Source organism: Gasterosteus aculeatus, chromosome 17 (genome assembly GCF_964276395.1).
Source record: "Gasterosteus aculeatus chromosome 17, fGasAcu3.hap1.1, whole genome shotgun sequence".
Lineage (NCBI taxonomy): Eukaryota > Metazoa > Chordata > Actinopteri > Perciformes > Gasterosteidae > Gasterosteus > Gasterosteus aculeatus.
In genome coordinates, this window is record NC_135705.1 from 16018227 (window position 1) to 16045573 (window position 27347).

General features: G+C 44.6%; 1 protein-coding gene across 4 annotated transcripts in view; it reads right to left on the reverse strand.

The window, feature by feature from the left end:
- magi1b (membrane associated guanylate kinase, WW and PDZ domain containing 1b) overlaps positions 1 to 10481 on the reverse strand; it is a 96235-nt gene extending 85754 nt beyond the window's left edge. For all 4 annotated transcript variants that reach the window (XM_078091576.1, XM_078091579.1, XM_040202923.2 and 1 more), the window contains exon 1: positions 9646 to 10481. In XM_078091576.1, coding sequence (XP_077947702.1) covers positions 9646 to 9943 — 298 coding nt within the window. In that variant the 5' untranslated portion in view covers positions 9944 to 10481. The remainder of the gene's footprint in view (positions 1 to 9645) is intronic.
- Between the last annotated feature and the right edge of the window lie 16866 nt (positions 10482 to 27347).

Sequence of the window (27347 nt, forward strand, 5' to 3'; positions counted from 1 at the left end):
TATAGCCATGGAAGGAACACTAACTAGATCACTTTAAGGGTCTTTCATCTTGAATTTCTATGTAGATTTATGGGCCTTCATACTTTATGGGTATTGGGAAAGAAGACATCAAACAGTGTAAGTCAGTTAAATTAAAGCCATGTGTATCATGTCTGATCTGGCGAGTTACTGAGAAAAAAGAACAACCTTGATTTAAAATAGCGGTTATAAAAAAGGATCATATACCAAGCTATGTTTATAAATTATCCTTGATAATTTAATGGCTGATGTCAGAGAAAGATCTGTGATTGAGAAACACTGCCAAAATAGTTTCTTTAAATCACTGAGTAATCATCAGTTGAATTTTTTTTAAACTCCCGTATAACAATATCAGTAATATCCTCACAAATTCAAAATCAGTTTGAGTTTGCATGATGCCGGACACAATTTACAGGAAATATATCAATAAAGTTATATCTTACATTGATCTTTTCACCGTGGCAACGCAGGGAGAAATAATCACAAAGACAACCTTAAATGCTCTGAGAAGATGAGGCAGCCATCGACCGATGAAACTCATGGTGTCTTAACGGGAGAGAAGGGGAGGTCAGACTTGAATATTAATGCAACCGAATCATCTCAGTCGTTTTATTTCCAGACAAAGAAACGCTTGGAAGTCTTTGGGACTGGCGGAGTCATCAGTTGACGGGTTTTATCAATCCGCATTTGATTTAAACATCTGCCTCTTGGGAATACAGATAAACTAAAATAGCCTTTTGGCACTAATGCGTTACTGAAATGTTTTTATGGATGTCCACTGTCTTGTACCAAATAAACCAATAATAAAAAAACGAAATAAATAAAACATTGTCTGGTTCGCCTCCCTTACAGAATATGTCATGTCCTGAACACAACCTTACAAAGCAGGAAACATCTGGAGCACCTCCCCACATCTACCAGAACAAAGAGCTCGGTGGACAAAGCGCCAACAGGATTTAGAGTGGGAGCAACGGAGAGTCAGGGAAGTCAAAATGGATCGAGAGAAAAGCAGAGTAACCAAAAAAAGCCCCTACGAGAGGAGACAAGAAACGCCGGGCTCAGTAACGCTGAAGGATTATTACAGCCGTACCCATTCCAGTCCTCCAGCTGCTTTCTGTGATAACAATGTTTAACAGTGTGAAGTGTAGGGACCTACACAGCTTTACACTAAACAACAGTAGCTCCAGCTGAGAGGAGATAAAACCGTTAGAGTGCTACTCGTCCACTGTGACTCAGCAGGCAACTAGGCCACAGTCCACTTCCCAGTGTCCCTTTTCAGCCCATTTACATCATGAAGAATAGAAATCAAGCAGCCCTGAAAAGAAACTGTGTGTCTGTGTGCACTTGGATCATACGAGCCCCACAGGGAAATTAGATTTCTTGTCTAATTTATGAGCTCTGGAGCCCAGCAGGAGCCCGAGGTCTTTGAGGGACGTCTGCGTTCGACAGCAATCTTCTGCCTATTTGCGCAGACGAAATTTAAGAAAATGGTTGACTCTCTCTGTAGAGAACCGCTTTGTGCTTACTTCAAACACAAAAATATGTATATGGAATTGTTTTGTACTAATCACCTTTTCCACAAGGTTTTCTGGAAATTTTCAATTGTTCTCTCCGGAGGGTCTGTCCTCCAGAGGAGAGTTTAGAGGAAGGTGTGGCAGCAGAGTCATAAGTCGATATAACTGTCAGTGAAACACAGCAGACACCTGCGACACTAACATGCTAATCCAGGCCCGCTCCAGCTACGCAAACAGAGCGTTCCTGAACAGTTCACAGTGAGAGGGAACAGCGCTGTGTGTGCGTCGGCGTGCCTGCATGCAACTTAAGCTTACTGATTTATCTGAAGGCCGTGGATTATGCATTTAACTCTAAATGACTGTGTGTGTGTGAGAGGGAGACAATCTGAAGCAGTATGATAGTACTGTGGCACGACAAAGTGACAACACACACAGCTCGACAACAGGAGAAAGAAGACGAGTGAATCACATGGTGCCACATGAGAGCCTGTGTGTGGTTAACCTCATCAAAGCCTCCGTCACGCCAGCGAGCTGCAGAGCGCCCGTCAGAGACACGACTAGATCCTCCTGGATGGAAATATGAGGCTTGTCACCTCGTCCACAGGCCAGTGCTCCGCCGCCATGAACATGCAGGAATTTGACACAGGCTTGTTTACCGAAACCCCACACAACTGCTCCGGTGTCAGTATTTGGAAGGTGGCTGCTTTACTTTAATTACAACTACAAAGAGTGGCTTGAGAATTTGTTCAGCATTTTTATGAGAAATGTGCGTTCCAGCTTAAAATATTAAAACGTGAATACAGCCAAGCCTCGTCACATTTGTTCACTGCAGGGAAGCAGTTTAAGTCCATAATTTCATGGCGTGTCAACAAGTGTGTATACAAGATTAGAGATGGAGAGAAAATAGACAAATACATTTCAGAGGGATACAGCGGCAAAACCTCAACAGATGAGAAAGCAGTTATTGAGTACAACACAATCCTGACAAGACAGAGAATGCAGATTGTAAAATGTTTGGTCTGACATACGTCATTCTGGTACGTGACCTACAGTAGTAGTTCTTCCCAATGGAGGTTCAGCTTTCATCTGACTTTACAGCAGGTGCTTTTGTAGTGAGTTCAAATGGAAAGTGGGATCAAATCAATGTCAAAGAGTCAAGGTGAAGATGTACAATATCTTCTTCTTAAGGCAGGAGGATTATCATAATCATGTGGAAAATTTACATATAAAGTAAACTGCAGTAACAGAACGTCAGATCCATCGTCGGGCACATTTCCAGCTTTGATAAAAAGAAACTTGGGGCAATGAATGAAATGAACCCAGTGAAGCAGTGTTTACACCAGCTTCTGGCCTTGTGTTCAAGTTGGTGCACAGAATGCGCCGTGTTGGACGTACAGCGAGGCGGCCGAGCTGACCCGTAAAAAGACGTCACTTGGCAACGATGGCAACCGTGAGGCTGAAAAGGTGGACGCCAGTGACCTCTTCATTAAACCGAGTCCTCTTTTGCTAATTAGACTCCGTCCTCGCCGTGCTGCTGTAACGAAGCTGAGCACACGCCAGGCGCCAAATGTTTCTGTGTTGTAGTTTTTCCATACGTGTGCATTTTAACCTTTACGCTGCACACTGAGGCGCTCAGAGGAACGTTGTACACGAACATGAAAAATGAATACACCCCTTGAATACAGCCCCTAAGAAGGCTTTGTGTGTGTGTGTGTGTGTGTGTGTGGTCCCCAACGAGCGGCTAATGGTTTAGCTTGAGCACCGTTAAATTGAGGCGGCGTGACGCTGCTGGAGACGACAGCCTTTGAAGTGAGCGGCGAGGGGCCGCGTGGCGAGGGGCCGCGTGGCGAGGGGCCGCGTGGCGAGGGGCCGCGTGGCGAGGGGACGCGTGGCGACGGAGTCATGCGGTGAGCGCCCAGCTTTGGGGGACACATGGGACGCAGCAACTGCAAAGTTTTCTCGAGGAGCCGCGCAGGTCGACGCAGCAATATCGAGTAGCGGTAGGACGCATGTCGCTTGCTGCTAAGCGGCGGGAGGCCGATGACACGCAGGAGGTTCACATGCGTACATGGTACCTTTTAATGACATCACAGCGTACAAAAATATGCTTTAATTACTAAACGCTTCTGGGCAAAACCTGAAGACATCTGGTATCTCACAGTCCTTCACTGCTAATTGATTTCCCCGTAATCCAGCACTCCCTTCAGTCACAGTGACTGCCACCCACCCACACACACACACACACACACACACACACACACACACACACACACACACACACACACACACACACACACACACACACACACACACACACACACACACACACACACACACACACACACACACACACACACACACACACACACACACACACACACACAGTCATCCACAACCGGTTGGAATGATTCTTTTCATTAGGACAGGGTGGTGGTCGGAGGGGGCGGGGGGCTTAATTAGAGCCGTCACAATGACCTCACTCACGCGACAATGGGTGAGGAGAGAATAGACGAAGACTTGAGAGGTAAAAGGGAGCAGACGAAATGGATGGAGCAGTGTTGTGTGCCACTGTGGGAAGACCCGTGTGCGCGTGTGCACATGCCAGTGTGTGCGTGTGTTTAAGTGTGTGTGCTCACTGCTGTGGACAAACTGGTGTCTAAATCCTCTTAATGAGAGCTGGACTGTAGATAGTCCCGTGTTTGGTCTGCGTGTGCGCGTGGGTAAGCTTCCCAAAGACTTTACATTAATGGGATTAGTGTAAACAGACACTAAGGCCTCAACTAGAACGTAATTAAAAGTAAAGAAAGGGAGGAAGCAGACTGGGGAAGAAAGGCCTTCACATCTCAAGGAGTCTGAGAGATAAGTGATGGATTTTCTGGTTGCGACCGCGGCTAGAAAGATAACCACGCGGTTTGCTTTCACGACAACAAAGGAACTCTGCTTTCAAGTGTCTTTTCACGATCATGTGTGTGAAGTGGAATGTCAAAAAATGAACAAGCACTTTCCTACGTTTTTGTTGTGCAGGAATAAAATCCCTACCGAGTTTTACAAAATACAAACGCAGACAACTTTCCAGAGGCTACAGGCATTTCCCTCGGCCACATCCACTTGCTACTAGTCTCATATTACTGCCGGTTACGCTGTAAAGACTAAAAGCAAAGCAAAGGCTGGCAGAGAGACTGAACAGCAGTAATTATGCATTAACGGCAACGTTACAGCTTGAAAACGCCCATTTCACAAATTCATAAAAATGGAGTCACTCCAAGACACACCAAGATGCTGGATTGGTGCCATTTGAACAGATTAACAAGGCTTCAACATAACAAGCGGAAACGAGGATGTGAACAAACACATGAAACCACTAAAGGACCAGAAAAAGGTGGGCGGGACCACCGGCTCGTAATTCAGGGTCATGCTAGATTGGATTTTTCACATTTACGGGGCAAAGCAATACTGGATTGAAGGAAAACATGGAGAAAAAACTTTTAATGAACACTACCAGGCTGGATCCTGAACAAAATGATCTTCTAAGCAATACGATTAATTTACAGCGAGGTCCATTTTTAAGCACCTGACACACGCGTCATCAGAATCTCAATGCTTACTGCTTCATGAAAGAAAAACTTTGATGTCCACCTGCTCTGAGATTGGAGACTAATTTCGCTAACGCGGAGCATCAGAGGAGGGATTATGCAAACCAAGCAGCAGGATTGACAGTGTGGAAATAAGCAACGGCCTTTGGAGCGGACTTGTCAACTCATCCCACTCATTGGTGGGATGACGGTTACCGTAGGTGCTGAACCAACGCAGGCCGATATTAAGCTCAGAGCTTTCATTTCCCTGTGTGCGCCGACACTCGTAAGGAGGCTCAGCGTGGCTTTGATTTCCAGTGCAGACCGTAGCAAAGGACGCTATTCATGATGATGCTGTTGAAAGCTCGAACAAACCGTTTCTCTTTGGTCCGTCCTGGTGTTCCAGACCATCTTCGGGAACTTTTTGTCAACCGTGTCCGAATCTCGAGGCATTCCTGAGGAACGCTCACTCCTCTGCTGTGCACGTTCACAATCTGAGGACAGCGCATAAGAGCGGTCTTCAAAAAGGAAATGAGACGGCCTCGCTGAACGCCCCCTCCCCGCCACACTAAACCCACTATTGTAAATTAGTTGGCCTCTCTCTTCTTCTGACAGAGTGTGTAACTGCAAGCGCCAAGTGTGACCGATTGCCATTCACACTCAATACGTCAACCTACACTGGAGCCATTTACAAAAAGGAAACGCCATTCTTCAGCAAACAAGAAGAATAAAGACTGCGCGCGCACACACACACACACACACACACACACACGTTTGCATGTGTACGTCTTTAGACACAAACGTGTTCCAGGGTCTATTAAGTTGTTAACGGATCGTTTCTCCACCGTTATCTAAATGCAGAACCTGGGCAGTGGGCACCGACACAGGGTCAGGGCAGAGTAGGCAGGATGCTTATCTCTTGTTCTCACACGCGTGTGTAGGGATACAGAACACACCCTGAAATTGAAGCCAAAGACCTTTCCTGAAGCTATTGGGGAGGAAGGGACGTCCCTCCACCGCTGTCAGGAGACACAAAGGTGGAGGAACGGTCGGGGTGAGGAGTGGCGTCTCACATCCTGTTGATAGAAAGGAAATGCAAACACTTCCATATGAAATGAAATGCCTGCCAGAAACAAACTCTCTCACACACACACACACACACACACACACACCTCAGAGTTAACACAGTGACACGTGTTGTAAATTTGAGAAGCTTCGTTTAGCAGCTTGCACCGCAATTATGAGAAGGGAGAATATTTTCTTCTGTAAATTTATAGCAAGTGAGGCCTCGATCACACCATCTCCCTGATGACATGCAGCTCTTTTAATCATTTTACCAGAGCGACCCGCACTTCAGCAACACGTGCACTAAGGCCTGGGCCCCGTTCCTCGTACGTGGTTCGACTAAGTCGATCAAATAATCCAGCTCAAATTACCGAGATGATTGACACGAGGCTATCTCGGTTCCTCGAAGAGGGATCCTTAGTTTCGTTAGTTTGAACCAGATGTCAATCACCAGGATAATAGTCTTACGTTAGAGTCGATCACCGAAACCAGGATTTTTTAACAGTATAACGGCAAACAAACTTTAAGGAAGAGCGACTTTTTTCTCCGCCGACGAGCAGGAAATGATTATGAACACATATGAGGAGATAATATGTTAATTTGAATCATTTCTGTCAGATGAATTTAATATATTATACATATTTTACGTTGCTCATTCAGACAGACAGTCCGTGGGACAGTGGATGTTCGGCTGCAGCGTGTGGTGTTCATCACGTAACGTAACGGGGAAATCTTGTAAATAAATGATTCCTTGTCCTGAGCATCTGTAGCGCTCGTACAGGACGTCATCGCAGCTAAACGGGTCTTTGTGATCTCGGAGAAGTCTCTCAATATAAAACGTTAATCTAACTGATGTCGCTCCTTCATCAATGAGGAAGAGAGCTGCCCTTTTCTCCGGGGGAGTGATGAACTAATCCAGCAGCTCAGATGAACCTGCTCCGGTGCAGGTTCAAGTTTTTCCAATGTGTTGCTATGGTGATTTAGACAAACCTGCTTCGGGGAACCGAAAAGCGTGATCTACGTCATCTCATCCTGAAAATGATCCGGCTAACTCAGTTAGCCACGTACGAGGAACAGTCACTGTTGTGATTGTGTGTTTTAAAAGCAGGTGTGTTGTTGCGTTATCCATAGTACTACACAGTAATAGTTGTGCATATGTGGAGTACACTAGGTCCTCTTCCTGAAGGGATTATCCTTTAACGTAGGTGTTTATCCGATTGACAAGTTTTTATCATTGCGTTACTTTGTTTGCAAACGTTATCGGACTCTAGCTGCCATTGTAACAACACAGTGAGAGCGCATGCCTGTCTTTGTATGCACATAATGACATTTTCCGACAGCTTCTGCCCGATCAATACACACTGAAGTGAGTTTCTCACGGCTTGGACTCGGCAGCAGTGCACACAGTGTGTGTCCTGCAGTGAATGAGTGTGTGAGTCCTACACACTTTTTCAGACCGACACCCAAAGGAAACAATGCAATCTCTGCAGCAGAACTGGTTGGAGCATTTTATCTACTCAGACTGGAAGTGTCCCTGTGTGTGTGTGTGTGTGCACGCTGATAGGTCTGAACGGAGCGCTGAAGGTCCCGACCGAACGCTTTTTTAACAAGTCTTTATATGGTTGGCAGTCAGCAGCAGCGACTTGGCTGAAGTGAGCCAACATGCTGGAGCAACGTCTCCACACATCGCACTCGATTAAAGTGAGAAAAATGGCACAAGCGCCGGGTAGAATTAGGTCACTTAGACTTTACAGATGGCCCTTGTTGCCGAGCATATTTTCTCAATTAAAACTGATCAGGGAGGGGAAATTCCCAGACAGCGTGAATTATTAAAATACTTGAAAATGGGTTCTGATCATGTGACGGTGTAAAGGCGGTGACCCACGACATCCCCAGATGGGTCCTGGAAAAGGAGGGGGGGAAGCACGGACTTCTGATTGGTCCAAAGTGAGAACGAGAGTTTCCTTCTATTGTCTACAGTCATCAAAGCACAGAACGGACCGGGGGCGCTGATGTTACAAAACGGGGAATTTCAATATTCTGAACTCACTCGAGATTTTACAAACACCTCCAGATGTCAACTGGCCAAACTGCTCCCCACTACACGTTCGGTTTACTGTCCTGCAGCCAGAGGCCTGTTAGAAGGTTGAACGGCAGAGCGACCACGATAGTGAACCGCCAGGAATCCGAACCGAATCACCGGCATCCGGGACGTCCGGAGTCGCTCACGTCCAGCGCTGGGATCATCACTCCTTCTGCATGACGTCGTCTCTAGAGTCAAGACTGCGTGTGGGAGTTACGGCACGAGTGATCGACACCAACCCTACCGGACCTGTTGGTTTTGTCAAACTTGTCAGGCCGATGATGCCGCACGGCCCTTATCATCAAAACAATAGAAAGTCGTTTAAAAGCTAACAAAGTGGCCGCGAGCGTCACTTTATACAATGCAAACGGCCTCTGCTGTGGCGCCTCCCTGGGACGCTGGAATAAAGCGCTTTCGTTAAGTTCACCTGCGACATCACATGGTCACCAGCGCTCGTAGAGGCGTAATTAGTGGTTAAGTGAAAACACCTGACCTGTGAGCGGGGCCCTAATAGGGCCGTACCGGGACGCTCACTTCCATACTGAGCCTTAAAATAAGCCGCTTCTGAGCAGACGCTGACGTTATTGCCGCCAGCTGAATTCACAGGTTCTAAACGTGTGAAATTGTCCTTGAAGAGTTGCTGCTCTTTTGGTCCGCGTGGCCCCCAGCGGCCTTTCGGCGGCCCGTCAGAGAGGCTCAGGGTCAAACCGGCCGAGTCAAGCTGCCCATGAGCAAGACAGACCAGCTACACAAGCCTCACGATCGCATCGCTCCTACTTAACTTATGTTCCACATTTTTGGGGGAAGTTTCTATTGAGAAGCGTCGCCAGTCCATTCGCTTCCATCAACAGACGCCAAAACCACAACAGACAGCAGGCCAGCTCAGCCTGCTGAGCATCTGCTTGTTTTTACCTCCGCGTTATGACGTTTCCTAACATTGGAGTCATTTCCAAGGGTTTGCAAAAAGGGGAAGATGAATAAACAGCGTTTGGGAGCCCGTGTGGTTTCCATCTCCCTGGACCAGCGAGGTTGTTTCTCCAGAATACAGAGAAGAAAAAGCCAAACTTCATTCAAAAAGCTGTCAGTTGTACATGACTTCCCCCCCCCCCCCCCCGCCAATATTTCGTCTGGAACATCTTATTTTGACATATTACTGAATCCAAGATTACACAGAACTCCTCCCCCGAACGCCAACTTTTGTCCCTCTTTTGATGCAAGTTCTCGCTTAATTGACTACTTTAGTTGAGCCGAATTCACGAGCGCTCCCTTCAGTTCCAATAACCGTCCTGGCTAAACAAATAATTTCAGCCCCCTTAAACTTTTAAGTAAACCAAAACAACACTAAAAGAGCAGAAGTTCCAGCGGAGTTCTGCGCGTGACGTCTCTCACTCACCTTGCCGGACGGTTTTTAACCTGACGGGACCTTTGCAGTTCTTTATCACGGTCTGCACGTCGTACAGCGGTAATCCCGAAATGGGGAGCTTCTCGACTTCCAGCAGCAGCTCTCCTTCATATATTTTCCCACTTTTGAAAACCACGAGCGCCTCGTTCACGGGTCCGATGTGGGCGAACTCCCCGTTCTCCGCGCCGCCGCGCAGCGGCACGCTCAGCTCGCCGCGGGCGTCTTTGGCGACGGAGCACTCGCTCACTCTGGAGGTCCAGTGGTTCTTCTTCAGCGCGGGGTTGGACATTTTGGACAGCCAGAGAGCCAAACACCTCCCGAAACTGGCGGGCTCGGCAAACCGGGATGAGAAATAAGTCACAGCAGCGATGCCTTCTCAGGAAGTGGACCCGTGTGCGGGTGAAGCGCAGCAAACTTTCTTTCTCTTCCACAGAAACATGAGCACAGTAACGTCGCACCGCGCTCGCTCCCGGTGTGACAAATCAAGCCATTCCCTTCGGCCCTGGTGTCACTCCTCGCTGTGTCGATATTGTTTTCATCGTTTCCTGAACATCCCTGCAGTTTAATCCATATTTTTTAATCGAGGTCCTTCAACGCGCGCGTCGGCTCCGTAGACTCACTCGGTAGATCCTCTCGGTTGTTTAAAAACTCACTTTAAAGGGTGTTTCCTCCTCTTCTGTGGTTGACAGCGTGCACGACTCGTTCGACCAGGTAGGGCGCACTTAGCGGAGTCTCATTCCCAGTCTGCTCCTCTGTGGCAATGGGAATGTGTTGGTGTTCGTGCTGCATTCAGGTGCTGTCGGAATGTTCCACCTCGGGTCACACGACTGGTTCTCTTTATATAAAAAATATTGAAATGTCGTGTGTATAATATACAAGTGGAGGTGGACATTGTCAGTACCTTGCGTTTAAAAAATGTAGCCATTTGCATTATGTTTTTATGATGAATTGTTAAGTAATTATCCTTTTATCACTAGACTAAATTCCAAGTGTAATAAGTCCAGTGTAAGACTGAGAGTATGGTATATACCCTACTTATTCATCATGTCTCATCAGATACAACTAAAGCTACTATGTGTATATACACATAATATATACCTCTATCAATTACAATCTAATTTGAAGTAAAAGTGTCATTGAAATCTGCTAATGCATGTCTTAAATTGCCTAATCATTTCTCTCCGCCCAGTAGCCATGGCATTACATTGTCTCTTGTCTTTAAACATTAGAATAACTACCTAGATCGCGCTTAATGTACAGTATCAGCATGGGAATGAGTTTTAAGTTGAGTTGACTTTTTAATGTTTGATTTCCGGAAATCCGGAGTCTACAAAGAGCACGCGAATGCAGCAATACCAGGCGCGTGCGTAGTGCTCAGGGCTGGGGGGGCTACATTGGTTGTACCTTTTAAATGTAAGAGCTTTTGGTTTTCCAAAATTAAAGGCTGATGTAATTTTGTGTTTTCATTCAAACTATTGAAATATAGATCTGATTAAAAGCCACTCCTGAAAAACATAATGTATTGTATCAACATGTAATATTTTAGTTAAGCAATCTGGGGGAAACAAAAGGAGTTATTTTGACTCAAAGTGATGGTTTTGACTGAAATAATAATTTAATAATGTCAGCCCGCCAAGATTGGTACCTGTGATGTTGCCTGACAGAATTCCTTCATTTCAGGCTAGTCTGGAGGTTTGCAATGTTGTTAACCTCCTCTCTCGGTTAAGATTCTGCTAATGATGCTGTGTGTGTGTGTGTGTGTGTGTGTGTGTGTGTGTGTGTGTGTGTGTGTGTGTGTGTGTGTGTGTGTGCGCGCTTGTTTGTTTGGCCCTGAATATCCAAAACGTATAATCATCATTGCAATACCACCTATTCTTGCTTCTTCTGCCTGTGGTAAAGAGATGATTGGCGAGTTAGAAAATAGTAAAAAGAAAAAAAAAGGCTATAAAGTTGAATGATTTTTGTAATGGAACAAATATATAGACAATACAGTAAAGACGGGCTAAGAAAGCGGGGATGAATACACTGCCTGATGCAATCAGATGGGCCGGGTCTCTCACCTACGTAACAGCAGATGAGCTTCTACAGACATGAAAATAAATGTGAAAGTACTCTTTGTGTCTTGGTAGAAGCCACAAAGAGTACTTTTGTCTGGATGGGACAGGAAATAGTAAGTGCACTTTAAGAGGAAAACATACAACAATCCTCATCCTTTTATCAGCTGCTTATATGAACAAGCATGTTTAATATTGTGTTCACTTCATTGCGGTTCCCTCCAATTGTTTGACAATCAACATTAATATAACAGTATAGTAAAGTACTTAAAACACAACATAACCCTCAAGAGTCATAAATTATGAAAATCTTCACATTCATCTACGGAGCACCATTAAACCAAACAACGCTAACACTGCATTTCTAACTATCCTATGAAAAATACATTAACCAGAAATAAGCTATTAAATAGTACGGAGCTTCTGACCCCGTGGGAGGTAACCTTGAGTTGTTGGAACCTCTCGTTAAAAGGAAAACTACATAACGGATGGTCGGGGTAAAGCAAGTAACTTGCGATGGAAATAGCTCACGAACAATTTCACATATTCATGGTCCCAGTATGATGAATCCTACCCACTGCCTAACAGCAGGTCACTGTTTTCCCATATACTGTGAATTAACTCAACATTTACACAATAACTTGGCCCACTGGTCTTCTGGGCAAGACTCGCCCTGGGGAGCATTCAAGCACTAGGAATAGTCGGGTCCACGCGCCATGCATAACCTCAGGTGTGTGGCCACTTTGACCTGACCAATAGGCAGAGATGGGAAAAAATACAAAGCAAAGTGTAATTTGATACAAAAAATACCTCTCAAATAAATGTATTAAAGTAACATTCAAAAATACTGGTGCCAGAAAATGTAACAAAACAAATACATGTACTTTACAATATAGAAATACCTTTTCTGGATATATATATACCATGGTCCTTCTTGAATATCATCTTGCTGATACATGGCCAACTGTAGAATGTATGGACTAAAACAACTAAGAAAACTTTCATAATATGCCTTTTAAATAAAATACATTGAATATATATATTTATATTTAAACAAATGGACATCACGGCCTGGCTGTCTGTGAACTATACTATCTGCCAGTCATTTATTTGGCCTAAATGTGAGTATTTGCCAGTTACCACCATCGTGACTTGTGTGTGTGTCTGAGTGTGTGAATGTGATGAGGGTGAATTATAGTTTACTGCACTCCACATATTAAATCCGTGCCCACAGCGCATGTGCTCCATGTCAATATTGATTTTTAGGAGTTGGATAGAAAAGTCAGGACCCCTGTGTTATAACACGGTTGTTATTTAAAGAGGAAGACCTGGATGAGGATGTGTTGTTTGTCCTAAACTGTTATGAGCCACCATTTCTATTCACGGCTGGCAGATGCGCCTGGTGGCCTCGCTGAACAGTAGAGTTAGGGTTGACACGGTGAACTTAACAGTAATAACTGCGGCTGCACTCATTTTACTTTGGTGCTACACTCTGGCAGTCCTCCACCATTAGTGGCTTTTATGGTGTACACCGCGGATGACCCATCCATCACCGCATCCCTCCAAATATTTATTGTGATGTGAGCATTAGGGCCTGTTCCACTATTCACATCTGCAGTATTTGCCAAAAGAGGCAACTTGAGTGTAAATGTATTTTCACTCTAAGTTCCTGTAATGATTTTAAAGGCGTGGAACATTTTGGTGATTCTCTGACTTTTTGTCCATCATTGTAATCAAGTCAAAATATAAATGTGTGGATTAAATTAAGATACCGCAAAACTATTGAAATTGAAAATGAGCTTCAGTCGTAGTGCTAATTAGCTAATGTTAGCACTTTAACACACATTGAACCTGCTCTGCATGTTAGCGGTGGCGTTGGCGGTATACTGTATTCCTATTTATACTTCACTGTTGACCTAACCACCGGGGTGCACTGCCGCCTGTTTTGCGTCTAAATTGTTTTAGAATTGGCTTTATGTAGAAATGCAGGAATAGAAAAAGGTGGGAGAGACATTGAAGTAAGAAAGAGAGAAATAATCTGTAGCTGTCATAGGCGTGAGATCATATTGATGCACCGTTTTGTCCATTAGAAAGGCAGCTCGTGCATCATTCATAAGTCATTAAAAACTACTTTTTAAATACATCTGAGGCAAGTCGTAGCTTAACTCCCCGAGTGGCTCCAGCATTGTATGACAAAAGATTTTCGCTGGAGTCATGTTCTCTGACCCGTGACTCATCTGTGCTCATCACTCAGCGCAGCCTCTGTAGATGAGAAGGGTCATTTTCCTGCTTTAGATGTCACTTTAATCTACTTTACCTCTGTTCCCTGATAATGCCTCGTTCATCATAATATCTACAAAGCGTAGAGTGCGAAAGCGGGGGAGAGAGAGAGAGATAAAGAGAAGGAGGCGGGGAAAGAGTAAAATCCTTCTTTTAACTAAAGCAGCACTGCAAAGCTCAGTGTTGCCCTGGAAGATTAAGCATGAACTGCGCAAAAACGCCACTGGATTATATGACTGGGTTACGGAGAGCTGTCACATCTCCGCCAATGGCAGGGAGGGAGGGACGTAACTGGGACTAATAAAGTAAAAGTAAAGTTAGGAATATATTCTACTGTACTAAAACCCTTTATATCCCGGGTCGTCGTGGCGCAGGGGTTAGAGAAGGTGTGCTGGGAAGCACAAGGTTGGTGGTACGATTCCAGGCTGCCCCATGTTCCATGTCGAAGTGTCCCTGAGCAAGACACCTAACCCCTAATTGCTCCCCGGGCAAAAATGTGAAAAAGCCACGGGTTTAAAGTGTAATGTAAGTCGCTTTGGATAAAAGCGTCTGCTAAATGACCTGTAATGTAATGTAATGTAATGTAATATCTTTGGGCCAGGGCAGGGGTGGGACATGAGGCCTCAGCCAGGCAAAGGCTTGTGCTCCCGGCTTGTGGAGGAGGCCCAGTCGAAACGCCTGCGGATGTGCATCCAGGGTGCCTGGCAGGAAATGGATCTGCCAGGCCGGCCCAGTTTTACCGACCCGCACACCGCAGTCTCGGCCCATGTAAAATAACCCAATGTCGGTCCATAGCTCCATAGCATTAACCGGCTGGACTTTTTAAAATATATTACCTGGGGCGCGGTGCTCTTCAAAGGCGGGTTGAAGGGGTTTAGTCCGGTGTGGGGGGGGGGCTTAAGTGTGGGGGCCCGGGACCGCCGGGGAGTGAGTGGTGTTTAGAGTCTGACTTAGGTGCTCCTTTTTGGGTCAACTGTTAAATGTGAAACAAAGTCCTGATGTTATTTCAAATGTATTTCCTACAATGACTGCTATATGAAACTGCAAGACCTTCTTTGCTGAAATGAGATGTGGAATAAAGCCTATATATATAGGATACTTTCCACCAAAGAGAAAGCCTGTGAGGAAAGTGGCTCAAAGATCTTATTAATCCCAGAATAAACTGAATTATGTCCCTAAATGTATTCATTTATATGCAGAAAAAAGGTGTGAATTTATGTGATTGAGTGCGACACAGAAGCATGGTGACTTTCAGGCTTTAGTTTGGCTGCCAAGCTCAGGAGCAGTATGGTGGCCGCTCTGTCATGGAAATGCTTCCCACATATCCATTCATCTCTCCCCTACTGTCTTTCTTGTTCTGTGTCTCTGGGCAGGTAAAAATAATCCTTATATCCAGCCTATTAGTTACAGAGGATTAGACCCTTGGCAGAGATGGGAGGTGAACAGAGAAAGAGACACATTAAATAGCTACAGCGTTATGTGGTGATATTCAGTCCCCACAAGCAAAAGTTTCTCTGTGTGTAGATATCTAGATACATTTTAAAGGAATGGAAAACACTTCCAGCGGAAAGTTTGTGGCCTTACGCGCAATGAGACTGTAAGATATGTCATAACATAGCCGTATGCCAAAAGAATGATAATTGTCTGTGTTGAAGTTTCTGTTTGCTGCTGTGTATGTTCGGAAAAAGGAAACAGTCTGCCCCCCCATCTTGAACTGGTGGTCTAGTGGTTAGTCTTCGTAGTCGCTGCCGGCCACCTGCCACTAGGGTTGACCTTCATGTGTGTGTGTATAAAAGCTCAGTACTTTTACTGCTTGGAAAACCTCATCTCCACAGAGCGCTATAATACATGCTCGTGTACTTGACCTCCTGCATGCAAGCAATAAATTGACTTTTACAACTTTGATCATTCATAAAGACTGTTTTTATCAGACAAACATTGAAACAATGAAACAGTTACAATAAAATATTCCACAACAAGACGCGCTTTTGCTGCAGGAAAATGCGTCTGCAGTGATACTATATGTGCTTTTGTCATGTATGCATTTGTATATGAGCCAGAAAGCACTTGCTGTCTGAGAGCAAACCCTTCAGTCTTGTACAGAATCCCTGATGAATTGCAGACTCTCGCCAACTTTATTATCAGTGTGGATAGAGATCTCTCCACCTCTAACCCTTTCAGAAGCTCATTCGAAAGTCAAGACTCATCTATTGGCTTTTGATCTAATTAAACAACGTGGAACTGCGATGAAAAGAATGGAGCAGCCATTACCTGACTCCATTAGCTACGAGCACGGAATAAAGAAATTGCTCGGCTGAGGAGCGATTCAGCCTTACTATTTCTGCTCCTGCAGCAGCCGTTAAGAAATATCTTTTCATTCAAATCAATGGCCTGAGGAAGAACAGGTATCCCTCTGTTTTTACATTGAAACAGAATGACATGTGCCTCCTCTGCTGGTCATTTGAGTTATTGCAATGTGGCACATCGAAATACTGAAAACACTTCTTCGTTTTTGAGCCCTTTTCGTCAGAAAACGTTCATTGTTATTTTACCAAATGACGTGATGTCATTTTTTGTTATTGCCAAGCATGATTACACTGCCATCAGTTTTCGTAATATATTTATAGCCCCTTGTGTTCAGATTCAAAATTCAGTAATCATTGAACACATCATATGAGTCATTTCCAGCAGGCGGGCGGCGTCGATGAACATTGCCAGTGGGTAAATTAGGGGGCAGCAGTTTTCTAAGATGAGAAAAGTTGAGCAGAGCAATTAGGATAGAAAGACACATTCCCTCAGTGGGAAAACATGACGTTGGAGATGCCGGTGGATTGTAATAATGTTTACAGTCCAAGCTATTAACTCTAATTTGTAATGCTTGGAAACAAGGCGCCTTTGCTCAGTTGAGTTCATAATATTAGCGACATTTAATCACATGAAGCTTTCATTCAAGTTCTTGACCCGGTTCCATGGTTTCACTTTGGGAGTCAATGACAGGAACACAGAATAGACTGTCACATCTTTTCACTCCATCATCGGCAGTTTGGCCGGTTTGTGCTGTGTTGAGAGGATCATTTACAAAAAATACAACAATACAAAAGATGAATTATTCTCCATTACAAATGAAAGCGTCATCAACACATTTGGAGTTGATGCATCAATATGTCAAGTGCATTCCCCTGTATGCCAGTAATGGAGCTTTTGTATATACAGTTTAGTATTCCAGGCCAGGTCTCTCCAAAGGGTCATGAGATAAACCTGAGGGGCCACCTGATGGGTAATGGGAGAGCGAGAACTAAAGAACAAAATCCTTCTCAATTTGTGTTTTTTCACAATTGGTGCAAGTAAAAGACAGCCGAGTGCTGTCATAACCAATAGAAGGAGTGGACTTACAACGAGACAGTCGGCATGATCACTCTCTGGTACTAAATATCCCCCAACGAGCCACTCTGATGATTTAAAACATCATTTAGTAGTCAGTGGGTTTTCAGTGGATTGTGCTTGTAGAGCAGAAATTAATGGATATTAGCTGGCTTCCTAAAATTGATCGCCGGTAAAGATTGAGGAAAGGAGGTGATTGCAAACAATTAAATACTTAAATGATCTTGAACGTATGGCATGAAGCCCCATCATCATGCTTAATTACGCAACAGATCTATTATTTAACATTACACGCATACTAATGATACTAAAATGATGGAAGTGTCAGAACCGGACGGGAAGTAGGACTCAGACGCAGAGTAGGTGTATACGATGACCGTTTTATTCGCACAGAGAACAAATAGGTCCAAGACATAAAGTCACTCCAAGGGAGGGAACAAGGCTACTTAAGTTAACCTCACTGAGACTTGACGCCGGACAAAAGAGCAACAACGAAAAATCACTCGAACGAGGTGAAAACTATGATCATGAGACTAAACTAACTATGGCACGGTAAACTACGGTCACGAGACTAGACTAACTATGGCACAGTAAACTATGGTCACTAGACTAGACTAACTATGGCACGGTAAACTATGGTCACAAGACTAAACTAACTATGGCACAGTAAACTATGGTCACTAGACTAGACTAACTATGGCACGGTAAACTATGGTCACTAGACTAGACTAACTATGGCACGGTAAACTATGGTCACTAGACTAGACTAACTATGGCACGGTAAACTATGGTCACTAGACTAGACTAACTATGGCACAGTAAACTATGGTCACGAGACTAGACTAACTATGGCACAGTAAACTATGGTCACGAGACTAGACTAACTATGGCATGGTAAACTATGGTTACGAGACTAGAGTAACTATGGCACGGTAAACTATGGTCACGAGACTAGACTAACTATGGCACGGTAAACTATGGTCACGAGACTAGAGTAACTATGGCACGGTAAACTATGGTCACGAGACTAGACTAACTATGGCACGGTAAACTATGGTCACGAGACTAGACTAACTATGGCACGGTAAACTATGGTCACGAGACTAGAGTAACTATGGCACGGTAAACTATGGTCACGAGACTAGACTAACTATGGCACAGTAAACTATGGTCACGAGACTAGACTAACTATGGCACAGTAAACTATGGTCACGAGACTAGACTAACTATGGCACAGTAAACTATGGTCACGAGACTAGACTAACTATGGCACAGTAAACTATGGTCACGAGACTAGACTAACTATGGCATGGTAAACTATGGTTACGAGACTAGAGTAACTATGGCACGGTAAACTATGGTCACGAGACTAGACTAACTATGGCACGGTAAACTATGGTCACGAGACTAGACTAACTATGGCACAGTAAACTATGGTCACGAGACTAGACTAACTATGGCACAGTAAACTATGGTCACGAGACTAGACTAACTATGGCACGGTAAACTATGGTCACGAGACTAGACTAACTATGGCACGGTAAACTATGGTCACGAGACTAGACTAACTATGGCACGGTAAACTATGGTCACTAGACTAGACTAACTATGGCACAGTAAACTATGGTCACGAGACTAGACTAACTATGGCACAGTAAACTATGGTCACGAGACTAGACTAACTATGGCATGGTAAACTATGGTTACGAGACTAGAGTAACTATGGCACGGTAAACTATGGTCACGAGACTAGACTAACTATGGCACGGTAAACTATGGTCACGAGACTAGAGTAACTATGGCACGGTAAACTATGGTCACGAGACTAGACTAACTATGGCACGGTAAACTATGGTCACGAGACTAGACTAACTATGGCACGGTAAACTATGGTCACGAGACTAGAGTAACTATGGCACGGTAAACTATGGTCACGAGACTAGACTAACTATGGCACAGTAAACTATGGTCACGAGACTAGACTAACTATGGCACAGTAAACTATGGTCACGAGACTAGACTAACTATGGCACAGTAAACTATGGTCACGAGACTAGACTAACTATGGCACGGTAAACTATGGTCACGAGACTAGACTAACTATGGCACGGTAAACTATGGTCACGAGACTAGACTAACTATGGCACGGTAAACTATGGTCACGAGACTAGAGTAACTATGGCCATGGGTCTTGGACACTGGCTGGTACGACGACGTAGGACAACACACTGGCACGAGACAAAGGGAGATGCAGGCTATAAGAACACATGGGGGGAGGAGGGAACACAATCAGCAATCAGGGAGGACAATCACACTGGTGACACATCAGGAAGGGAAAGGAACCTGAAACGAGAGGAGAGTTAATCTTCAAAATAAAACAGGAAGTTACGAAAACAAACGTGGAGACAGGACAAAGACGCAACTAGACATACAGGTGTGACAGGAAGCATGTTTCCCCAACTCGTAATGCATTTAAAATTGTGAGCAATTCACACAGAAACACACACGTGAACTCAATCAATCACTGAAATACCCTCCCCCCCACCCCCCCCCCCCCAAAAAAAAGCGCATGCTCTGCACGCTGAAGATTTCCAACCTCTGGCAAATCTGGGTTGGAAGGTACCGTGAAGGTCCTGATGCTCTACATCCTAGAGGTTGTACTGGTGCTCGCTCGTCTTCGGGGAGAGAGTGATTTTGATCATGTTGTTTTGTTTCTTCTGTAGCAGAGTTCAAAGATCATTTGAAAAATGATATTTAGGATTTCCAGCAACAGGGATTCCAAGATCTGGCTCCAGAAATAATAAATATGATCCGTTTGATTGCTGTTGCTTTTTAGAACAGAAAAATAAATTAAATGCCATCCATAACTACTGAGGAAATATAAAAAGTCTGGTGGGCGCTTTTCCACTTTATTTGATCCATTATACCGTGTCTTCCAACCCCCACAGAAAAATATAATAAAGAACATTGCAAAAAGTTGTCTGGGACTGCATTAGAACAGGAGAAGTTGCAAGATGATTTAGCAAAAGCATTAAGCTTTGATAATACTAGTTACATGAGATTAATGACTTAGTTAAATCTCAATAAAGCGACTGCTTTATTTCACTCTTAAGTGACTCGACTAGGAAACAGGAAGCAGTAATCAAAATACGTCGCTATTTAACAAGGTTTACTCTGTTCAAGTGCCGCAGGAATGTTGATGGATGAATTAAAAAAAAGTGGCACATGCAGTATACTGAAACCAGTCGATGCTTATAGAAAAAACACCTGGTCCCTGTTCAGGTAAAACGGGGGACAGCCAGACCTCTCTGCCTTACTGACATCCCCAGTGGGTCACCAGTTAACTCCTGGACGGGTCAAGTATGGTTCGTATGGTGAAAGCCAGTCATCGTTAAAAAAAATAAAAGGGAGGCGTAGGTTGACGTTCCCCCCCAAAGAACAAAGACAGCCTGCTTTGTGCTATTTTGCATGCCACCTACCTTTTGCCATTCACTATAAATCAAAATATAGCAGCCATTTAAAACGTCCAAAACGGTGTCCTACAAGCGAAGGCCACACTGTCTCGGTTTTATATTGATGGAGGCAATTATAGAAAAGATGAATTGCAAAATTAGCATGTTAATAGGTTACTCTCACGCAATCAAGTACATTGGTCCCAAAAGACCTTCTTCCTGCTGGTGGTTTGATGGAAGGAAGCGTTCTTGAGGGTTGAAGATGGAAAGAAACAATATTTGGTGCTTGTCAACTGATAAATTGGTGACCTGTCCATCATTCAATTACTTCCCACAATTTGGGCTGCTATGCGTTTCCGAGAGATTAAAACTGGTGCAGCACGCGCCACAGTGTCAGTGGCTCATTTGGCCACTAGGTGGCACTCTAACACTGCAGTTAAATGAAGCTCAAACTGTCCAGATGTTATTCAAATCTAAAGGTTAGCTTCTCCCCCCTTGTTTGCTCTTTGCTGTTTGAAAGGTCAGCATTTTGCCAGCAGAGGACAGTCTGATGTAACATCTATGTTACTGAATCATAATTGTGGTCTGTGACAGTTTGCGGAGTTGATCACTATCACAGTTTGGATGACACTAATTTCCAGACCCTCACAAAGTTTTGTAACTTGAAGATGAGGCCCCATACTAATGTCCACAGTGTCCTCTCCCCTGTGGCTCTCAGGTAATAGGTCTCCTAACATGAAATACATTTTCCCTTATTCACAGGAACAATCTCTCCCAGAGCTCCCCTGTGACTAAAAGCGGCACAAAGTGTCGCACAGTGTGACACAGTGTGTCTCATCCACAGCGATGCACTAGCTCGTGAATGGATGAATCAAATGTCACTGTGACGGGGGGCATGCGATAGCAGATCCATATTTCTATTAGGCTCCACAGGCAGACTGAATTGCCGAGCATGTTTGTGCATATTTCACCGTAATGCAGCTCCTCCATCTTCTTTGACCTACAGCCGAGGTGATAGAGATGCCCCCCCTCGGCACACACAGACACACACACACACCAGTCCCGTCCTCCGCTCCCATTTGATGTGCATGTACTGAATTGATCCACAAAAAAATGATAGATCTGCGCATGCTTTTGCCACAAAAGCCCCCTCCAAGACGTGTCATTCTGTCTCTTATTGATCCATCTGCAGTCGCCTGATGGGAATGACTGCCAGCAAAGATGAAATCTACTTGTTTCACATCTGGTCCCGATGCAGCAGAGGCCTTTAGCACAGCCCGGGCGATCGGCAGGCCACACATCAACTGTGAGCTCTCAGGCCCACGCGGCAGGTGGATATTGACTGAGCCGCTCACTCCGAGGGATGCTAGTGGAACTTTGAAAATAAATAGATGGGTATCATCAAGACGGTTGGTTGAGAGGCAGGCGTTGCCTATTTCTGCATCTGGAAGGTTGCAGAATACAAACTAAATTGAGGTAATAACCAAACTCTTGTTGAGGGCAGCGGAAGTGGCAATAACGCAGAGCAGAATAATAGTAATGTAAACTGAATTGTGTTTTTTTAAAAGGGAAAACAATTTTGGAGTTTATTTGCAACGTACCACGGTGATACTCAATGGGATAAAACCAAAGTACATCTACGGTTCTGACCGACTGTACTAATAGACTTTCACCTGTTTTATAAGAATAAAGATCAGGGATGTTTGGCTTTTGACCATATTTAATGTTTAATGTTGCCACTTCCAACAACGTGTCCAAACTGTGCGTTGCCTTCTAGTTTGACACATCAAGGACTGTTCCTACCAGTAGATGACAGTCCCAAACAGGCTAAGAGCGTGTCGGTGACGTGACCCTGACTGAGCTTATTTTGATTCCAAGTTGCTTTAATTGACATCATGGAGTCACAACAGGCCAAAACAGGAAAGACGGTGTGTGCCAAGTGTTCGTGCGGGAGACAGAGAGTCTTAAAAGAGACAAAGTCAAGCATTTGATAATGCTGTTGCACAGGGCTGTTTGTCAGCCACTAGACGGCAATCAGGCTCGGCCAGGACATCCGTCACTGCAGACACCAGGAGAGTCAACGAACCGACGAGTGTGTGTGTGTGTGTGTGTGTGTATGTGAGGTTACACAAAAATGTTTTTCATGCTGAACAAAGTCAAAGGAAGTTTTTAGTTTTCACGCTTTTTCTGTCCTTTAAAGGCCGTTGTGTTATTGTCACTCATGACATTCTTCCCCGTCAGACCATCACATTTTGGATGCGTGTAATGGATAAACGAGAACAGTTTGTTTTGAAATAGAAAGTGCAAACAAATGAAAGGTACGTGGCGAAGTGATTTATCAGAGGGTGCAGGATGCTGCAGACCAAGCTCCCATGGTTCATTTTGCAGCTCTTTGAGGAGTATTGTTTTTTGGATGCGCTCACCTTCTCCTTGTTAGACCCAGCACTCAGGCCGTGACAAATGCAAGTGCCATCTGTGACCAAGAACCAAAGTAGCAAAAGGCCAGTCAGTGGATACCAGTGCGGGGAGGAAGTCAGCCACACCTTGATGATGAATCGATATCTCTCTCGCTCTTTGTGATCAGTTTGCTTTCCTGCCTCTAGTTTTACTAGTTGGATTGTGACTACATTTTACATTATTATTGATCCTCTCTGCCAGTTTTTCTTACTCTCCTGAACATTTCAGGTCCTGTAATCCCTTGTCGCCCCACCTGGTCTTCACGCCCATCCGACCTGCCCGTTCTGACCCTGTCTCTGCTTCTGACGCTGGATTCTCCGTCTGCTCCTTTTTGGATTTGTTTGTCTGAGTGACTGACCTTCTGGTCACACTGACAGGGCTGCTCTGTGTTGTTGTTTCGAGGCTGAACTTATGCACGTGCACTACACATTTAGCAAAACCGTTTGCTATGGAGAGAGTTGTAGATGACCAGAATGTTCAGTTAAGTTGAAACAATGCGGCTTAACTTGTTAATGTAACTTTACTGTACTAATTAATGTTATGGGAAGGCTAAATCCGACCGATGAGCATAAGATATTGGTCCTTACTTGATTATTACTATTCTCTGCAATAAATAAGACCAGAATTGTCTAAATGAAATCCACGTTTAACCTATGAACATACAACATTTAAAGCATCGCCTCCAGCTAAAGAGGTTCTGTCAGCTGATGCCTCTATTGTGGCCTCTGGACAGCTATAACACAGGGGTGATTACACATGTCCTGACCGATCCGACGCCGACGCAGTTCATCTCATGTGACAGCCCTTCGCTGAGCTCACCTGCCCTCGCGGAGACGACGGCAACGCGGGGCACAGAATCCATCAGGGTGCATTGTGCTGAAATTGATCGCTGCGATCGATACGTACCGGTGAAGCCATCGACAGTGCTGCTACAGAGGAGCGGGCACGGGGAGTGCTTTGCCTTGTCCGTGATCCATCTATCTTTAGGCCGGATCAATATGCTACAGGCAGCTCATATTTCACAGGTCGGCCCAGGCAGGGGATGAAAGAGGGCAGAGGGGGGGCCGAGCTACGGGGAAGATGGGGATGATGTCAAGGCTTTCTCTAAGGGGGTCAATTCCGCAGGGCAGGAAGCGCGGAGAAGAATAACAGGTGATATGGACACACACAAAGGTGAGAAAGTGAGAGACGGGTTCGGTGTGTGACGTAGGAGTCGATGGTGCAAGCGGAGGCTTTTATATGTTACTCCGGCCATTGCGGCCTGACAGCTTGTCGATTCAGTGAATTTATAATGAATGTTCTTTTATTCTACTCTTACTCTCTAACCTTTCTCTTCTCCTTTACCCCCCCCCCCCTCTCTCCTCCCCTCTCCGTCCCGTTCTCCTCCTTCCTCTCCTCCTGTTACTTCTCTCGTTTTGGGAGCTTCACTCCCACCCTCCCTTTCGCCTCCCTGTCACAGACTCATGTAGCCTCTCGTGCTGAGAGTAAAAACAAAGAGTCGTGTGAAAGGCGCTTAGTGGCGTCCCCTCCTGCCCCTGCTGTTACGGTGTCCAAACGATGCAAATGTTAGGCCGGCTAATGAGCAGGAGTTGTGTTGTGGCTGAAGTTAAGCGCGCCGCTCGACCACGCTGTCTCATGAATAACATCACCGTGTCGGAATCAAGATGTGTGTTCCTCTCAGCTCACGATTAATGACCATTACAGATGGTGCTTTCTCAAGTTGCTACTGAGGAGGAGGGGGGGGGGGGGGGGGGCCGTAAAGACAAAAGGTGGGGTCCGTGGTGGTGTCCGAAAGGAGCAACTGGGCCCTGAAAAGGAGGATAATAAAAATTCACTTTAAACAATTCAAATGTAAGCAATCTGCTCCGTCTACCTTAACACACACACACACACACACACACACACACACACACACACACACAGACACAAGCAGAAAAAAGGTGTCTAAAAACTTCAGGTGCAACTCTGAATACCCTTTCACCTGTTTCAAGTCCCGTAACCTTTTGCCCCCGAGTTCATTCTGGCTGTCATCTAACACACATGCCTCTGACAGAGAGGGGAGCCGATAGATGCCGGCTTCTGTGTTATTACAATAACCCTTTTGGCGGCTTACATTTCCCTCCCCTCCCCACATCGCCGCTTAATCCGCCGCGCTTTTGCCCTTCAGTTTTTCAAAGACAGCCCGCGGGCTAGAATTGTCCTTTGCTGACTTATGGCTGACAGTGAATAAGTTCCCCTCTCGTCTCCTCCCTTTTATGTCTGATATCATACCTGGAGTGGGTCAAGATCAATGGTGCTCCCTGCAAATCTGCCCAGACTCCGGGTGCTTCTCATTAACCTTAAACAGGGGTAACTGACTCTCACACAGCCGCAGCTTTTGCAACAACTTCACCTACGGCTCTGTGGGCTTTCATGAAAAAGGCCCAGACTGCGTTGGTGTGGACTATTTATTTTCTTCTTGGCCTCAAATTGAAAGCTTCACTCCTTGACATGTAATTGGTTCAAGTATAGGAACACATGCTGGCAAGCTTCTTGACGGAGTTAAAAGGTAAAAGAGTTTCATCAGTGCAGAAGACATCATTTACGTGGTTTACCCAACTTTCATTCAAGCCGACAAAAGTCTCTCAGAAGTAAGACGCTCGTTGAAAAGTTGATGATGGTCCAGTCTGGTTAAGAAACTGTTGTTAAGAAACTGTTGTTAAATTGTTATTGCCACCTTAAGGTTTGCGAACAAGCCTTCGACTTACATAAATAGAGCATTTGGAGCACGGCTGACAAAAATCAACCAAGGACGTAGTGTGACAAGGTGATGAATGGCTTTGCATGATGGAACAGACAGGACTCTGGACGCTGCAAACTTCTGGACAACAACAGAAAAATCAATCTCAGGTATGGCATAGAATTAATGCGTTATATTGAATGGACTGAGGCACTTCCTTAGGGATGGGCTGTAATTTAAAAGCACCAGCACAGAGACAGCGTCATGTTCAACGACCATTGTATATGCTCCATGGATTAACACACGACTGAATGACATCTATTAAACAGAAGAAGCGCAACAAGGAAATCTTGTCTATCTCGTGAATTTTATCAAGACAATAACAGTGCGTGAAGCTGTGCGTAAGTGATGCTACTGCCTTCCTTGGGCCCAATACAGATTAAGAAAGAAGAGGCAGCAGCCCAGTCCAGATCCAGCTGTGGCTCACATCCAATGGGATCCCTGAGAGACTCTCTTCAACAAGATGGATGAAGGGCACCGAGCCTCAAACTGGGCGCACTCAGCCCAGACATCATTGGGTTTGGGCTGAATAAAGAGGTGGTGGCCCCTCGCCTGCTCTGCCCTAATAGGAGGTGCAGCCTGGCTGACAGGAGCCCATTAATAACCTAGTGGTGTCACTGGAAAAGAACACACTCACCTGAGCACACTCACTCAACGGGATCACGAGGGAGAGGCGAAACCCAAGAATATCAGGGCTCTCGGTTATAGGATGGCAACACAAGTGAGTGTTAACCTCGGTCACATATCTAAAAACAATGTTTAATGCTATTTTTTTATTACTGAAATGAGTAATTAGGGTTAATTTGCCATTACAATAGTTAATATCATATTTGTGTTAAAATGAAAATGTAAGTATTGATATTATAAGAAATATGTCTCTATGATGATCTGACTATGCTGCGACCATAGCTTCATATGTTTGATTCAGGTTGTTTTCACTCCATCAAACTTTATGGACAATTTATTTTTATACATTTATTTGTTTCAAATTCCCTTTTCAGGCTATACAGTAAATAACATGCGTACTGAATATATCTAAAACTCACAATCACTATATGACTAGTGCGTAATATGCATAATATGCAAAGTGTATATGTACACTTTGCATATATATATACATATATACATATGTATATATAATATATATATAATTTGCATATTCATATATATATATATATATATATATATATTTATATATATATATATATATATGAAGCGTATATATATGAAGCGTTGGTATCATTTAAACTTAGCATTTAACCCAATTTAATGGAGAGACAGAAGCGTACT